Source organism: Seriola dumerili, unplaced genomic scaffold (genome assembly GCF_002260705.1).
Source record: "Seriola dumerili isolate Sdu_G_001 unplaced genomic scaffold, Sdu_1.0 BDQW01000149.1, whole genome shotgun sequence".
NCBI lineage: Eukaryota > Metazoa > Chordata > Actinopteri > Carangiformes > Carangidae > Seriola > Seriola dumerili.
In genome coordinates this window covers 21,112,876-21,130,079 of record NW_019174404.1, presented here as the reverse complement: position 1 = coordinate 21,130,079, position 17,204 = coordinate 21,112,876, and the positions used below count along the sequence as shown (strand labels likewise).

The following is a 17,204-nucleotide window of genomic DNA, read 5'->3' as shown; positions in this document are numbered from 1 at the left end:
ATGTTATGTAATGTCTCCAGGCCAGCAAAGCAACGACTGTGAGAGAAGCACTGGCCAAATGGGTGAGTGACATACAGGCACAGCTGAAACACACAGAATACCATGCAATACTGTGTGTAGAAATTCATTGTGTAGTTGCATAATTGTAACATAGTTGTTGTAATTGGATCTTTTGATGATCTCTCTCTATCTGTGTGTGTGTATGTGTGTGTGTGTGTGTGTGTGTGTGTGTGTGTGTGTGTGTAGGAAGAAAAGTCAGAGACTAAAGCCAGTGAAGCTAAAGCAATAAAACTGTATGGTCAGGTTCCTCCTATAGAGAAGATGGATGCTTCTCTCTCCACTCTCATCAACTGCGAGTAAGTCCCGTGATACAGTTGCTTATTTCAGTAACTTATTATTCATATTTTGATATGATGCATATTATAATTATCATGATTATTTTTTTAAAACAACTTCTATACTGAAAAAATCATGGATGCCTTTCTTATGTTTCTAATGTGAAACCATGAGATTAGCCCATCTGAGCTCATTAAAGATGTTTTTCCAATGAATAATAAATGTTTCATAACAGACACATGAGTGTCTGACACTTAATCATTTGATCCACTATAAGATTATAAAGGTGTTACCTTCTGGTAAAGCTACAAATTTGGACCAATTCACCCTGAACCAAATCAACAATAAGAATGTTCCAACATGCAGAATGTATGGTAGTAGACTACCTGTTAAAGTTGACTATTTGACACTGTATTATATTTTGTTAATCTGGTGCAAAATGTTTGAAAAGATTTTGCTCAATTTTAAAAGCAATAATTGAGTGTAAATGAAATGAAAACATGTAAAAGAGAACAACCTAATAGTGAATTCATCTGTGTTAAAATACTGTATATGTGAGCACAGAGGAGGGGAGAGGGGGAGAAGAGAACAGATAAAGAGCTGAAACCAACTGACACTAGGCTGAATGCAAATAGGACATGATGATGTCAGTTGTTTACAGCAGTTCCACAAGCGTTTTCAACTGCGTCCTTATTTTTGTACACGACCATACACGGTCCAGCCATATATTAGACTTTGACCTAGTCTTGTTCTGTTAAAGAAATGTTAGTATATTGAGGGCTTCAATGTGCTAATTATTAAGATTAAAGAACTCAAAAAATATCTAAATTAATTCAGCTTTAATTTGATTAAAGTTCCTGTTTATGTGCACTATGGCAGTGAAAGCTTGGAGCTACTTTTTGCCCTGGAATGGAAGATTCTTGTTAGGCCGTGTACACTCCCCGTTGTACTATATCAGTGACATAGTTATGTTTAGGATTTGATCAGTATAGCCAGAGAAGAAGCACTGAGATTCTTAACTTGGCAAGAAACTCCTGTGCATATCATACAAATATGCACATAGTTCAACTTATAGTTCCAAACTATAATGTAATTTTCACAATTTGGTTCAAACTTGTTTTCCTACTACTGAGTGGAACCTGGGATTTGATCCAACAAACATCTAACATTAGATCTAAGATAGGTCACTGTAGTTTACCCTCAAACTGCACTTCCATGATGTTTTCTTTCCTTTAACACAAAAGTGTTTTTATTAGTTCCATTAAATACTTAATGCATGTACTGTATCTACATTTAGAGAATAATAACACTTGACAGCGTTGACAGCATAACTGACAGAATAAATCGACACATTTAATGAGATAAACTAACAAACCAAAATAACATACAAATCCAATGACAAATGTCAAATCAGATGATAAGTTAACGTTCAGGACACTTTCTCTAATGTGCATTACCACTTATCAGAACCTAATATTGAAGCCAACCCTTCAGTAGATCAATTATATAGATTGTGTAGATAAAAACTGTAAAACTGCAGATAACAGACTGACTTCTCAATGCAAGAACTGAATATTCAGTTGCACATAAGTCAAGAGCAAATAACTATGCAGCATGTTTTAAACCAGACTAGCATATCATCATGAAGTATTTGATAAGTTATTGTACTGTGTCCTTCACAGAAAGCTGTCTCTGTCTACAAACTGCATTGAGAAAATAACCAATCTCAATGGCCTGAGTGAGTACTGACTTCATAAACACATATAGCAGCATACAGTACACACAATCAATGTTCATGGATGGAAATGTGGTGTTGTAATGTGGTGTTGTATTGTGTCTGTCCAGAGAACCTGAAAATACTGTCATTAGGAAGAAATAATATTAAGGCGCTCACTGGTCTGGTAAGTTACATATGAGGCAGAAATTACTAACTAGTTTGAAAAAAAACCTAGTATAGTAAAACTAGTGTTTTATTATTTTCCTCTTTTCCTTATGTTGTGTGTGTGTGCAGGATGCAGTAGGGGAGACATTAGAAGAGTTATGGATTTCCTATAACTTGATAGAGAAACTGAAGGGAATCCAATGCATGAAGAAACTGAAAGTCCTCTACATGTCCAATAACCTGGTGAAAGAATGGGGTAAGCTACATTCATAAATATAATCAACACATGAAACAGACAAAGCTTATTATAATACAGATGACTATGTTGTCTTTATTCGTACTTTCAAGGAATCCTTATGAGGTTAAGTGACCTGTTGCAGAAAATTCAAACTCCACTTGCCTAACAACTTTTGTTTTATTAAAGAGGATACAAATGTCAGTAGTAATTTGTTAAATTCAGACATTTAACCCATTGTCTGACACTGAATGCTTTAACTGCAGTTTCTGCTGGAAGCACAGTACCCTCATATTTTTTGGGGATGAAAATTCTTATCAAAACCTAATGTGTCACACAATGTAAAATGCTTAAATGAGTCCAGTAAAGCTTTCATTAATCTTATTTTTAAAGTTAATGTGCTGAAAATTTTGCTGGTGTTGAAATCCTCATGTGTCACTCTTTAATTTGATATACAGGTATGATGTTGTCTTCTCTGTTCTGTGTAGGAGAGTTTGTGAGGATAGCTGACCTACCATGCCTTGTAGACCTGGTGTTTGTTGGAAATCCTCTGGAGGAGAAGCATTCGGCTGAGGGAACCTGGATGGATGAAGCCTCTAAAAGACTTCCTAATCTGAAGAAACTAGATGGTAAGAGTGTTTCATCAGCAACGTCCACTCATATTCTATAATCTTACATCTACTGTCATAGCTTGGCAGTACAGACAATGGTGAATAAATAACATAAAAAGTTGCAGTAACACTTTACCGCCCATAATTTCTGAATGATTTGCAATAATTTCATTAATTAAAATTCATTGTCAACATAACATAGGGAGTCTTTTTGTCAGTGCACAGAAGGTTAGCTGAATATGAATAATGTACAATTTAGCAATGAATAAAATACATTTTCCAATAATAAATTAATAATAAAGGCATATTTACTTGGTATAAAATGGAAAATTCTAAAGAAATTATTGACCCATAAATATTATTGAAATTGCTTGGGGTCTGTAAAATGAAACTTTTACAACTTTTACATTATCAGTTACAAGGTACATGTAGGTAAAAAATTCTTTGCTTTGAAGATTGATCATCTCTTGTTCTGCTCTTACTAGGAACCCCAGTCATCAAACAGGAAGAGGATGAAGGAGATGGAGAGAGTTGAGAAGCATGACGATCTGCAAAATCCAACCCTCCTCCCTAAGAATCTTCCCTTTTTTAAGTTTTGTATGGTTTGTCATGTCGCTTTTCTTTATATAAAATGTGATTTTCACAACAGCGTAGACTATGTTGTAGACCTGTAAACTGACAATACTGCAGGCCTTATGGGTTCTGGACCAGAAAAAGGTTTTGACAAATCCCTATAAGTAGAAGTACATGATAAGCACAATTCCTAATGCCATTTACAGCATTAGGATTTTTTACTGTCAAAAAGTATGAAAGATATTGAAGTGAATACTAATGTGTTTTTATAGTGTCCTTGATTTTATATGACTCTTAAGTTTTTCAAGCACAGTGTAGCACAGACTAGTGAGCAGAGACATTTGTGTGGACCACATGTTGATCGGGTAATACCATTAACTCAATGCTGCTTGACCTCCTGTAGCCTATTAGGAGTCGGCTGCTACATTTACATCACATTGGACTAAGAAGTGGAGCACCTGGTTAGATAGAGTGACTTTGAGTGATACATTTTAGTGTCAACCACAAATGAAATATCCAGCAAATAGTTGTATCTTACCATGTTACTAAAACGGCACACTGTTTTTCATGGTTGTTATTAGAATTCAGGACTTGCTGAAATCAGGGTTTACCACCAAACTGACTTCTCAGGTAGTAAGCAGTAGTACTGTTCAAACAGGAGGTTAAGTTAGTGTGTACTTTCCTTCTCATGGGACTTTAAGGTACCATCTCCACCTACATTGAAACAGCCTTTGGACAGGACTGTGGAGCCATCAGAGCTGAGTGTAAAAACATACATGACCAAAATAAATCCTCAGCTCTGTTTGGCACTGTGTTGTTTCAGATAGTCCAGGCTGACATAATTATAATAACATTTGTGTGAGTAAAATGATTTTCATATTTTAAATTATTTTAGGAACGTCTGTACTTACAGTTGTGAGATATTTATGATTTTAAATGATTTTGTTATTTCAAATAAATAAAACTGATGTGACATGTTCTCCTCTTTTTTTAGCCTTGTTACCTGAAGCATAATCAACCTTTGCCTTAAACTAAAAGTTCAACATTTAGAATTTTGATTATCGTAGCCTACATGTAAGTGCAAAATGCATTTTAAATACTTAAAAATTTGAAGTGCTTTTAAGAATTGAATTGCATTGATCGGATATATCAGGTAGAGTCGACCGATGGCCTGCATAGGTCTGGAACAACTGTAGTACTCTAGGAGGTGTATGAAAGGAGGGAAAGTGAGTGGTTGGTTTGAAAGGTGAAATAGATGTTAATTTTAGGAGATGGAAATTTGTTGACTGGGTGTAATAGTGAAAAATAGAAAAGTTAAAGAAGCTGACTGATGTAGGGAAAGAAGGTGGTTAGAGTAACAACAGTCTAGCAAAAGTGTTACAGCTTTTGAGGTTGATTATTGGGGATGAGAAGCAATGACGTGAAGTAGAGATCCTAAGAAAGATGTGGATAGATAAGGAAAAAATGATTACTTTTATAGGAGTGATTAATGCAACATCTGATTTTAAATCTAAAACAAAGAATTCAAATTGTTGTTAAAGTGGTTCTTCATCTGGATATGGTAGGCATAATTAATAAAACTAAAAAACATCTCAATCAGTGGCTCCAAAGGGACGTAAGTCTGAAGGATATATTTTGTTGTCAAAGGCAGGGGGGATATCTGGACTAACATAACCTGCCCTATCTTTATACTTAGATAACCAGACACTCATCCACTAACCACCTTTTATCTAACTTAATTTGCAAGAATCGAACACACTACCTAAGGAAATCAGTAGAAGTAAATTCTTATGAAAAAAGAGGCTTAAATTTCCTAGATTTAAACCTTGAATGACACTTTAAAAATAAATTGGATCAGGTCATATTTAGAAAAAAAAAAAAAAAAAAAAAAAACGAAAAAAAACCTCTCTTTGGATTATTCTTATTTTCAAAATTTGTTGGTTTAAATTTAATTTTCTTTGTAATTATAATGTTGATAAAATACCAGTGAAATTTTCGGTATTTCCTAAACAGATACTTCTCTTGTGGGTATTAATCTAGAGAAACAATTTACTATGTTCAAGCCTGTTCATATGTACAATGTTCTTACTGTTTCATGTCTTTTTCAATAAAGCAATGGAAAAAAAAACTGGCAACGGTTGCGTACCCGGAAGTTACAACCTCTATAACTTCATTTAGCCACATGTTAGCAACCGTCTATTTTAAGACGTGTAACAGGTTAAAAAAATCAGGACTGGGGTATTTACTGACGTATTTTATGTAGGAGACTTAAACGTGAAAATGTCTTGGGCTTGTGTTATTCACAGACTATATTTTAGTCATCTAACCAAAAAACACATTCAGGAAACCCATCGACTTTTGGTGCAAAGATGCTAACTTATAACTGTGCAACACACAGTTCAACTTCATAGCGGTTGAAAGGGAGTGAAAATGTCTACCGGACTAAGTACATAGTGGTGGATGAACAGTTTGGTTTCGAGTGTGTAGTGTTCAGTGGTTGTAATGCAGCGGAGTAAAGCGTCTGTGAGTGTGGAGGTGAAGCAGGTGATAGGAGCTCTGTGCAGACTGCTAACGGCCACCGGTCTGGAGGCTGTCCCCGCACCGGAGACCTTCAGACGGGCTAAATTCGGTGGAAACGAGGTGGTACGTTCATCATCTGTTATCGGGACTGGAATAACCAGGGGTGGAATTAAGGACAATTACTTGAGTACTGTGCTTAAGTATATTTTTTCGAGTATCTGTACTTGAGTATTTTTTCAGAAACTTATGACTTTTACTCTACTACAGTTGAAAAGCAGCTTTCAGTCTGTGGAAATAAAGCAGTGTATGTTACTCTCCTGTGCTTTCAGAATGCTTCCTAATAGACTCATTATACTGAAAAACTATGTGAACCCTTTGGAATGATCTGGTTTTCTGCATTGATTGGTCATGAAGTGTGATCTGAGTCACCTTAGCAGGACGGCCACTTCTAGTGTAGCCACAGAACTAAATCATCTCCATTTACAGACAGTTTGTAAACTGTCTAAACTCTTTGAGATAACTTTGCAATCCTTTCACCTTTATGCAAATCAACTATTCTTGACCTCAAGTCTTCTAAGATCTTTTTTGTGAGGCAGGTGAGGCGCTTAGCCACACCTCCAGTGTTCAGTGACTGGACTCCGGGTTTGTTAACTGCTGACTCCATAGTCGAGAGGTACACATACTTTTTCTATATTGTGAATATCTGAATGATGTTTTCAATATGGACAAGAACAATACAGGGATTCGTTTGATTTTCTGTGTTATTTGTTAAAATAGATTGTGTTTGTTCATAACTTAAACTTCATGAAGATCTGGCGATATTTCAGGACAAATTTAAATGGATGAAATTCCACAGGGTTCACTTATTTTTTTCTTGCCACTGTATATAGTAATCTTTGTGTTTGCTGTTGTTTTCCAGGAAGGTCAGTTTTGGCAGCTCCTTGCCAACATCCTTCAGAGGACTGACATTGTTTCCTCTGAAGCCAGCACACAGCTAAGAGGAGGTCAGTTGAATTTTTGTTCCTGTTACTGTAGCACATTGATTCTCTCAGCTCAGCTGAGCGTTTGAAGAAGGTAAACTCAAATGCTGGATAGTTTGGATTTTCTGGTACATTTTTATTTCAAAACCTTCTCTGTCAAGCATAACACATCCACCCTGTCACTCGACGAGGAAAACATTTTTTAAATAAACGGTTCTCTATACGGTCGATGTCAGACTACCAACATCTCAGACCAAAGCTAGCGTTTCGTCGGCCCGACTCCCCTCTCCCTGAGTGTTCTCAGAAAGGTCTTACAAAGCCCAGTGAAAGTGGCCTTTAAACACATGAGAAGCACAACTGAATAAAGTTTCCTTGTGTACATGAGAGCAATCAGAAAAACACAATCCAGCCACAACCATTAGCCCATTCTGCCACTGCTGTGATGCCTTCAACACTGGCATCAAGCTAACTAGCGAGCTTATATATACAATCTTTACATTTTCAAAATGTGTATGTATAAAACAGACCTACCAAGGGATCTGTGCGGTGATAAAAATCTGTTCAGCATTTTTTCTCATGTTGTGACTTCTTTGCTAACTTAATGAACCATCATGTCCCCATGATTTAGATGCAGTGCTGCTCCTGGCACTTAACTCATGAATTTCCCCTGGGGGATAAATAAAGTATCTGTCTAACTGTCTAACTGTCTGCCTGTCTACCTATCTACCTATCTACCTATCTACCTGTCTACCTGTCTACCTGTCTACCTGCCTCATGAGGGGTGAAAAAGTGTTGACTTGCTGAGTGACAGAATGTGTTGTCCTCTCTCTATGTACAGACTTGGAGCTCAGGAAGCTGGTGGCTGCTGGCCTATGGCAGACTGGTTGCCATGCTGACTGGATGTATGGGAGCGAGGGAGGAGGAGGAGAGGAGGGAAGGAGTTTCTCCAGCAGAGATCTCCTCCTAGCTCTAGGCTGGTTGCTCGCTACAGGAGCAATAGAGAAACTGCTGACACAGCGAGTGCAACAACTAGACAAAACACTACTTGCATCTATACCTGTAAGTATCACACATATACCATTAACACCATCATAGAGTAATGGACCTAATTTAGTATTTCTATATTTGTATTTTTATACTTTTATATCCCTAACCTCGGTCCCTGTGTGTTAGGTGAACACTCAGGTCTCTCATGAGCTCCAGTTAGACTCGGCCTCCCTGCGGAGACTTCAGTGGCTCGTCGGCTGTCTGAGACACCAAGGGCGGATCCTGCTGTGCATGCTAGAGGAGCGAACTCGGTTGCTTCATGCTGTGAGAAAATCCCTTATTTTTGATGTCCACACGCTGCTGTTTATGGAGTACCAGGGATGTCACAGGAAAAGTAATAAAGCATTTCCTTAAGTTCCTATTTTAATAGACAATAAAAATAGGAATTGTAAAAAGAATTTATAAATGAATGATTAATCCATCAATAAATATTTGGTATTGGTGAAACCCAGTCTATGGATATGATATGATTGGTTAGCTCTCCAACCAGTCGGAGAGCTTGTTACATCCCATGCCCAATTGGGATTGTTTAGCCTGGTTTTACCACTGTAGGTCCAGGAAGGAAGTAATGGGAAAAGCAGCTGGAAGAAGGAAATGGGAATTGAAAAGGGAAACCAGGAATGTATTCCCATTTTAAAATACCTTTTCAATTACTTTTTCAAATTGGATTATTTATTCGTGAACATGTATTTATAAATAGTTTATTTAATGAGGGTTTTATGCTGTTTTTGTAAATTCATTTTAAAATCTTAAGTATTTATTGATGGATTAACAGTTCATTTATACATTTTTTTTTTTTACAATTCCTATTTTAATGCCTATTAAAATATAAAATAGTATATAATATATAAATGCTTTATTACTTTTCCTGTGACATCCCTGGTCCTCCACAGCTGTTCTGTATTTACATGTGAAACACTGTTCAAAGTTCAACAAACTAGAGGTTTTGGAGACATACTTGAGACATTAGTGTCCATAACACACAATAGCCAGTTGACCTTTTGACCTCAGCAATTTAAACTCCCCATAAGACCGAACTGGCACATTAACACTCAACTGAATGATTGATAGGGACAAAGATCTTTGCAATACTGAACTGTGAAAACTTTAAGTCACACAATAACACAAACAAGCTGACCAATCGAGGCAGTGGTACACCAGCAACTCCTATGTTCTCCAAGCTAAAATGACTGGCTTTGTTAAAGGAGTCTGGTGGCGGAGGGATATAACAGCGGTTTCTGGTTGAACAAAAAGGATCTTACTCTTTTAGAAAAAGGTCTATCTCTGCAGGAATCCACAGTCCACAATGTTGTCAGACATACAATAACAATCTGAAACTGTCAGCGGAAGAAAACAAGAACTTTTAGTGCATGGTACTTTGACATGGATAAACGCTCCGTTTGATTACACTACAGGTATAACGTTTCACAGTTGCCAGGTGTGCTGTTCAGGTGTACTGTTCTTGCTTAAGAGTGGATCAATTGTAAAGATTTTTTATTCATTTACACCCAAAAACATGGTTATGTAAATATGGTTCAAAAGTCCTGGAGTTGTTCTTTAAATCTCTTTGATTACTGCCACGACCCATGTTTCTGTCCCAACTACTTTTATGTATGAAATCATAGAAGTATAATAAGTGACTATCTGTTGAACAAATGGTGATGTTTCACTCTAACTAAGCAATAAACCTCTCCTCAGGTTCTTTCTGCCAGTCTCCCCTCCACTGTATCTGCCTCCTCTGATCAAAGCTCTACAGTGATGAACGGTGTAAGTGTGTGTGTTGTTATAAAAATGAATTACTATAATAATAAAGTTATAGTCAGATAACTACACAGTTTTCTGTTGTTTACGCCTTTACGCAATACGTGTGTCTTTTAAAATATATTGTAAAGTGTGTATGTGTCTCTATGTTAAATAGGACTGTGTGCGTATGCAGCAGCTCTCTGACCTCCTAGAAGCATATCTGAACTGGAAACAGGTGGAGAAAGTCTTCTGGACCTGGATGGTGAGTTAGAAACAACAACGTACAAGAAAACAGGAGCATGATTCAACACTGAAGTGATTTCCAAAATTGTGGGTTGTAATTCCCAAAGATTAGGTGCACATTCCTTGATGTGGCAGAGTATCCTGCCCAAACAAAAGGATGGAAATCTGTACTTTCACACTGACATATTTCTTTCTCTGACCAAGGTTGACAGTTTCTCCAGCCAATGAATGCTAGCAGCCATGTGTGTAAGGAAATGTGATGATCATTTTGTGTGTGTGTGTGTGTGTGTGTGTATGTGCAGGACAGTGTGATGGACTGCCATCTGAAAGATCCTGTTGTCAAGAAGCCAACACATACACCCAACGTGTGTCACCATGGAAACGAGGGGCTTGAGAAATTGGATGACATGCTGTTGAGACTGCCCACAACACAGGTGTGCGACGCACACATGCAGACACATGTTTGTGTAAAAAAATAAATAAATAAATAAAAAGTTGATTCAAAAAAAGAAATTGTTCAACATTTTGGTAAACACACTACCTTGCTTCCCTTCCCAGAAAGAGATGAGAGATTGATATGAATTCCATATGTGTGTTCAGTAGTGCGCTGGAGTCAGGACATGGTTAGCCCTGCTAGCATAAAGAATGGAAATGGGAGGAAACGCTTATTTTAGCTCTTATCTACAGTTTAAAAGTCCACCAACCAACACGAGCGAGCTCACTAATTAATGGATTCATCTTCCACTCACCAATTTTTTTAGGAACAACATACTAATAGTGGGTAGGGCCTCCTATTGCTCTCAAAACTATGACGAAGTATTAGGACCACATTGAGGAAAAAAGGAAATTTTGCAAATGAAGTCGTAATTTTATTAAAAATGTAAAATTTCGAGAGAAAAAAAACATTATTTTTAGGAATATTAGAAGCAACCAATGAACCAGATAAAAGTCAGTGTCAGTGGCAGCCTGAGCTGCTTCTGGCAGCTGCTGTTTGTCTGTCTAACAATAGAATAGACTCAGTTTCTGCACAATCTTTTCAGTGTCATGATGATGATGATGATGATGATGATGAGCCAAAAGATGAAGTTTCTCCTTATTTGTGAAACCTAAAGTGGAATTTCATGTTCCTCATTTTAAAGCTTCTGATATTTCCCTCTAAAACAACACGCAACCTAAAATTATCGCTTCAATCTTTCTGAAAATTACAACTTTATTCTCCTAATATTATGACTTTATTCATGAAATTCCAGATTGGAATGGGCCAGATGTGGCCCTAACACTAACACAAACAGCCTTATTCCACAAGGTTTTATAAACATTCCTTTTGAGACTCTACTCCATGTTGACCATCATTTCTGCACATTCACACTTTTTTTTTCATCAATACAGATGATCTTTGATCAGACCAATATCATAATGATAGTTGTGTGATCCTACTCAGTGTTTCTGTGTAATTTTCTTCATCTTATGTACCAGAAAGGACAGAGGAGAGAAGGAGGGGATACTGAGGACAGAGGAATCTTTCCTCTCCCCTCCCTGCCTTCCCTCCTCCAGGCCCACCGAGTCAGGCTCCAGGTTGAGAGGCCTGTCAGACACAGCAGCTACCCAGCAGAGAGGCACCGTGGCAGGGCTGAGGCTCCAGATGAACTCCCAGCGTCTCAGGCTGCACAGCTGCTTCTTCAGACAGAGGCTCTGCTGCTGGAGAGGAGGGACAAGCAGAGACTTGCCAACAGGATGCAGCTGCAGGAAATGATTGGTGGACTGGATGAAGTGGTGTTGATACCACCATAGATTTTTATTTTTTAATTGGACAATTAAATTTTGCAATAGTACATGAGATGCTCTTGTCAAATTTATAAGGACCTGTCTATGAGACATGTTTTTCCTATTTATATGACTTTATCAGGATTACTTATATGGCTGAAAGTTTTGTGATGGACATGTTCAGATATATAACATGCAGATTTAGTAAAACCAAAACCAGAAATGACCAGAAATTCATTTTACAGTTGAAACAAGATACTTTCTTGTATTTTTGGCTGGACAGTGGGGCTAGCTCTACAAAAACGAATGTCCATGACCGACTGACCGAGTGAGTGATCAAGTTACACCATTGGTCAGCTGAATGCCCCATGAATGTTATCGGCCAAGTGTAGGAGTTTCCCCATCAGCTGTTTACAGCCTGCAGTGTTGTGAACTTTTCAGACACCATTAACGACAAAAAAAGCATCTGGTGACTAATCCAGCAAGTTTTTGGACACACCTTAGCTACTGAGTCTGTGCGAGAGACAGAATGAGAAAGATATTCTGTTGCTTCTAACGTTCTCTCTGAGTGATCGTTTTACATGTAAATAGAGACAAAATCACAGCTCAGTCTTTGTCTTTAATTTATGTTATAAAATAAGGATTTTAGCAGCAGAGCAGCAGTTTCGAAGTGACTGCTGGTTAACGTTTCTCTTAATGGACCATGTTATGGTGCATAATACATTCACACACCCATATCAAAAAATTGAACTTCGCTGTGCCTAAATCCTATTTTACGCATCACAAATTAAGAAACTCATCAGCTCACATTTTCAGGATAACTTGAGAGAACTTCTGTTTTGATTTGGGGCTATTTAAATAAAAATTGACTTGACTTTTTCTAGAGTTGCTGCAGTGAATGTGGTGCAGAACACATTCACACACCTGTATCAAATAATGTGAAGTTATGGACAAAAATGTGCACATCTGCAAATTGGGATGTGAATTCATGCAATGAGAGTTGCACACCTGTGGAATATTTTCTCTCAAATGCAGACACTTAGATCCAGATTTTTGGTTGGAGTGTGTAAAAAAAGAAGAGAGATCATTAGAATAATAAATTCAAACACAAGCTACAGTGATTGGAAACACTTTCTGCGTCTTTATTTATTCATCAAATTGAATAACACCAAATTTTTTTTGTGTTTGTGTAACCATCCTTTGGGAAATCAGGAGGATTGGAATAAAATAGTCAAAGTACCACAAGAAATTGAAACAGAATTTAAATTTCAGAGGCTAGACTGAAGCACTAATGATACAGAGGTTAGTTTTAAATTCTACCCAATCTTCTTGTCTGGTAAGTTGACTGACTGAGCAATCACGCAGAGACTTGGTGTATCCCTGTAAAAGGATTTTTGCCAGTGTACGCTTCAGAGAGTGGTTCCATTTAATGGTAAAAGGGCTGTAAAGACTAAATCATCATGAAGAATTAACCACTAACAGTTTCTGCATGTAGGAGTTGAGCCACTTCTGCCTCTCCATGGAGGTGAGCAGCTTACTCTTCTCTCTGAAGGCGGCATCATCAGCCACCACCATGTTCCTCTTCACCATCCCGGCTCCCTGAGACGACCACTCAGCAGGCCATGCTCTCTCCATGCTGGTAATAATAATGATAATATTAAACTTTATTTGTATAGCACCTTTCAAAACCAAGTTACAAAGTGCTTTGCAATTAAAATCAATAGTACAGCAATAAGCAAATAATTAAGATGCCAAACACTGACAAAAACAGGGTAAAAGTTACAGCAAAGCCAGCGGTTAAGAAAAAGCCAAATGCTAAAAGTAAGTTTTAAGAAGAGATTTAAAAGAGGCAACTGAGTTTGATTAGATTCATTAATAGTTTAATAGATAATCCAGGATCTCCAGATTAGTGACCAGAAAACAATCCAGGTACCACACAAATACATCGCTCTCAGAAAGTATTCAGACCCCTTCACTCTTTGCACGCCTTGCGTTTCATTTTAAATGGATCAAATTGCTGTTTTTTCCGTCAGCCCATCAGTCTACACCCAATAACCCACAATGATAAAGTGAAAACATGTTTTTAGAATTTTTTGCAAATTTATTAAAAATCAAAAACCGAAATCAACAAAAGCATCAGACCCTTTGCTGTGTTACTCCAAATAGTGGTCAGGCACATCCTGTTTACTTTAATTAGGCGTCCAAGTTGAGTCGCCCGCTGCTGGGGCCTGTTGTTTTTGTTCTCATTCTTCTTCTTCTTATTTTTTCTGCTAAAAAAATCAGCAGGTGGGTTGCAAATGCCATCCACAAATCTGAATTGGCTGCATGTGTTTGGATGCAAGGTCCTAGCTCCAAGATATTGAATATGCATATTTCTAAAATTGTCAAACTATTCTTTTAACTTAAACGGTCTAATCCTTTACCAGAGAATATGAAACAAGAGATTGGTTTTATAACACGTGATGTGACATTGCACTCCTGCACTGTTCAGTTCTATTTGATTGGAACTTCATATTAGCTTTCTCCCTCACTGCGCAGACAGTTACCTCGCCGCTGCCCTCTCTGGGGCAAAGAGCCACGCCTCCCTCATCACTCCCGCCTTGCTGTCGGCTGCTGCTCCGAGGCTGGGCGCTGACATCATTTGAATGCTCCAATCACGGAGAGAGATGGAGGGGAAGAGGACATCCCAGTCGTCTCGTTTAGGTTCCTCTGAGTCGTCAGTACGTCTGGAAACAGATAAGACGACACACGTTGATTTCTTGGGGGATCCTAGAATATTTTCAGTCCAGCAGAGAAAGTTCAATTTTAAATACAAAATCTGAAGTATGTTAATCCACATTTATCATGTTAGATTATATGATTCAGAAATATATAAATAAGGAAGGAAATGAATGAAAGAAAAAAAAAAAAAATCAGACTTTCAGTGAGGTATCCCTGAAGTATTAGTGAGGTCTTTGGTCTGTTAGTTCAGGTCTTGGTTACCCAGAACCAGTTTACCAATAACAGCTACAGGGAGTAACCACCTGAGAGGTAGTCGAGGCTGAGGGAAGCCGGATGTCATCAAAGTCATACCCAGAATGCAAAGCAACAGGAAGGACGTATGGGGGAAAGCTGGTTGTTCAGACATCCTAAAAAAAAATAGATGCATAGATAAATAAATATATAAATAACATCCTTTCTAGTTCTCAGTATGACTGTCAAATGTGGTCTTTTCTATTTGATTTATTTATTTGGATCCCCATCAGCCACTACAAAGGTAGCAACTACTCTTCAAGGGGTCCACTCAAATAAACATGATGTCATAATGCAAAACAATAACATAATAATAATATTAAACAATACAATGTTAAAAACAAAGACAAAGGGAAGAAGAAAATAACCACAAATACAAACAACAGTAAAACTACTAATAACGATAATAACAACAATGACAAGTCACACTTTATCTAAACAGTTGGTAAATATTTCTTTAAACTCCTTTTTAAAAACACTTTTACTTGTTAAATGTGAAATATTTGATGGCAAACCATTCCATGTTTTCATTCCTTTGAACAGAACGGACCATTACCTCGCATCCGTTTTTGAGACAGGAAGTGAGAAACAGCCTCTCGATGCCTCGTATTAAAGTTGTGACCGTTACTCCAATATAAAAACTGATGGTACAGGACATTCGGGTATTTATAAAATTAAATATTTCCTATAAAATAAAGCAGAGGTCTTCCCACCACATGTGAGTGTGAAATGATGGATATACATTCTAAACATAAAGCTCCTTTCACACATGCACTGCGACCCTGAACCTTTCCAGACTTTAGCAGGAGGAGCTGTGTGTGAGAACGCAAATGTCCACATCAGACTTTACCCTTCCATCTCCTTAGTGCAGGGCTGTGTGTGAAAGGGACAACTCTTTGCTCAATTTATATTTAAAAAGAAACTGCAAACCAGCAAAATGTCCATTAAGTGCTGAAATATATGTCTTTAAATGTCTTCGATTTCATTTTCTCCTATAAACCTGCACATTACCAAATACCGCCAGATAGATAAAGACAAGGTCGTGACCCTGATGGGTCTGCACTCACTTTTTAAGGCCATATAGGTTGTTGTTTTTTTACCACTAGCATTTATAAAGAGAATTCCCTCCATTAGAATAAAGTTTCTTAGTCTTATTTCTCAGCAGAACACTTTATGAAATGTTCTGTATAATTCTCCAAACAAAACATTTTTAAGGGGTTTCTTAAACACATGTAATCACATATTATACTTTTCCATGCAATATATATATATAGTTTGTTTTTGTATATTTAACACATTAATAGTATAGAGTAAAAACAATTGACATAAAATATTTCATAATTTCTGTGTAATCCAGTTGTTTTTTTTTTTAACATTTGTGATTTGTTCAAACATTTTCATGGGAAACGTTAGTGCACATACACAGCCTGTTTGTCCAGCGCATGCTCAGTCATAGTCACAGAGTTATTCTTCATTAACAAATGAAAAATCTGTAAATGCTTTCTTGAGTCACTTGGAAAAAACAATTTACTGATATATTTTACACAAATATTTTTTTATCTCGTTATCTCAAGATAAAAAAGCTTGTTATCCCGAGAAAACGATTTTTCGTTATCCCGAAATAATGCGTTGATCAATGTGTCGTCCTGACGTTTTCACTTTACTGCTCCAGATGTGATTATGGCCTCTCTCGGCTTCTGAACAAAACAGTTTGATACGCAGAGTTTTTTTTTTTCAAGTTGTTAGTGGGCCAGCAGTTGGCTGGATTCTTACCTGCTTCTCAGGCGGATGCGTTGGTCTGTCTGTTGATAGTTTACACCAGGAAGCAGACTATCAAGTTGGACTTCTGAGGTCAGAGGTCAGCCGTCATCCAAGCAGAGAAATGTTGCCGGAAGAACCACCACCACCAAGGAACTAACCACAGCAGCAGAAATGACTCTGCAGTCAGGTATTTGCTTTTTGTTGCTACTATATTTTTTTTCTATTTTTGTCTCTAAACACAAAAAAGTTTAGATAAAAACTTGGATTTCCACTTTTTTGTGTTGCTGTTCTGCGTGCACATCTACAGTGGTTGAAAACCACCAGTTTCTTGTCTTACATACTTATATATACCCTGCACTGGAGAGCTTCAACCCTCCATCCACCTAAACGCCCCCACCCCCCCTAACTCGCTTACACACACACACACACACACACAGGCGTACACACCCTGCACCAGATCAAACCAACTTTGAGTTTCCATGTGAGCATGCGAGAGG

The 17,204-nt window shown here is 37.5% G+C and overlaps 3 protein-coding genes across 3 annotated transcripts in view; 2 read left to right on the top strand and 1 right to left on the bottom strand.

Moving 5' to 3' along the window:
* The window catches only part of dnal1 (dynein axonemal light chain 1), a 5,176-nt gene extending 576 nt beyond the window's left edge, over positions 1 to 4,600 (top strand). The window contains exons 2-8 of the mRNA XM_022750847.1: positions 21 to 62; positions 247 to 356; positions 2,019 to 2,074; positions 2,182 to 2,237; positions 2,348 to 2,474; positions 2,942 to 3,082; positions 3,550 to 4,600. Of these exons, the coding sequence (XP_022606568.1) occupies positions 21 to 62; positions 247 to 356; positions 2,019 to 2,074; positions 2,182 to 2,237; positions 2,348 to 2,474; positions 2,942 to 3,082; positions 3,550 to 3,599 (582 nt within the window). The 3' untranslated portion in view covers positions 3,600 to 4,600. The remainder of the gene's footprint in view (positions 1 to 20; positions 63 to 246; positions 357 to 2,018; positions 2,075 to 2,181; positions 2,238 to 2,347; positions 2,475 to 2,941; positions 3,083 to 3,549) is intronic.
* Positions 4,601 to 5,789: 1,189 nt separating this feature from the next.
* On the top strand, positions 5,790 to 12,521 carry tedc1 (tubulin epsilon and delta complex 1). Its single transcript, XM_022750834.1, has 8 exons — positions 5,790 to 6,280; positions 7,077 to 7,161; positions 7,976 to 8,196; positions 8,311 to 8,448; positions 9,883 to 9,951; positions 10,103 to 10,189; positions 10,473 to 10,604; positions 11,647 to 12,521. The coding sequence occupies exons 1-8, from the start codon at positions 6,140 to 6,142 to the stop codon at positions 11,959 to 11,961; spliced, it is 1,188 nt and encodes a 395-aa protein (XP_022606555.1). The 5' UTR covers positions 5,790 to 6,139; the 3' UTR covers positions 11,962 to 12,521.
* An 871-nt stretch (positions 12,522 to 13,392) lies between these two features.
* pth2 (parathyroid hormone 2) lies at positions 13,393 to 15,061 on the bottom strand. Its single transcript, XM_022751203.1, has 3 exons — positions 14,958 to 15,061; positions 14,481 to 14,660; positions 13,393 to 13,570 (listed from the first exon to the last, which is right to left on the bottom strand). The coding sequence occupies exons 1-3, from the start codon at positions 15,059 to 15,061 to the stop codon at positions 13,393 to 13,395; spliced, it is 462 nt and encodes a 153-aa protein (XP_022606924.1).
* Positions 15,062 to 17,204: the final 2,143 nt, after the last annotated feature.

What these genes read in the sequence shown, in the direction of transcription:
- pth2 (XM_022751203.1), bottom strand. Translation starts at nt 15,061, where the DNA reads ATGTCTGAACAACCAGCTTTCCCCCATACGTCCTTCCTGTTGCTTTGC. An exon ending in CAGCCTCGACTACCTCTCAG is followed by an intron (nt 14,661 to 14,957) that starts GTGGTTACTCCC and finishes ATCTGTTTCCAG; the next exon opens with ACGTACTGACGACTCAGAGG. An exon ending in CCAGAGAGGGCAGCGGCGAG is followed by an intron (nt 13,571 to 14,480) that starts GTAACTGTCTGC and finishes TATTATTACCAG; the next exon opens with CATGGAGAGAGCATGGCCTG.
- tedc1 (XM_022750834.1), top strand. Translation starts at nt 6,140, where the DNA reads ATGCAGCGGAGTAAAGCGTCTGTGAGTGTGGAGGTGAAGCAGGTGATA. An exon ending in AAGTCTTCTGGACCTGGATG is followed by an intron (nt 10,190 to 10,472) that starts GTGAGTTAGAAA and finishes GTGTATGTGCAG; the next exon opens with GACAGTGTGATGGACTGCCA. An exon ending in TGAGACTGCCCACAACACAG is followed by an intron (nt 10,605 to 11,646) that starts GTGTGCGACGCA and finishes CTTATGTACCAG; the next exon opens with AAAGGACAGAGGAGAGAAGG.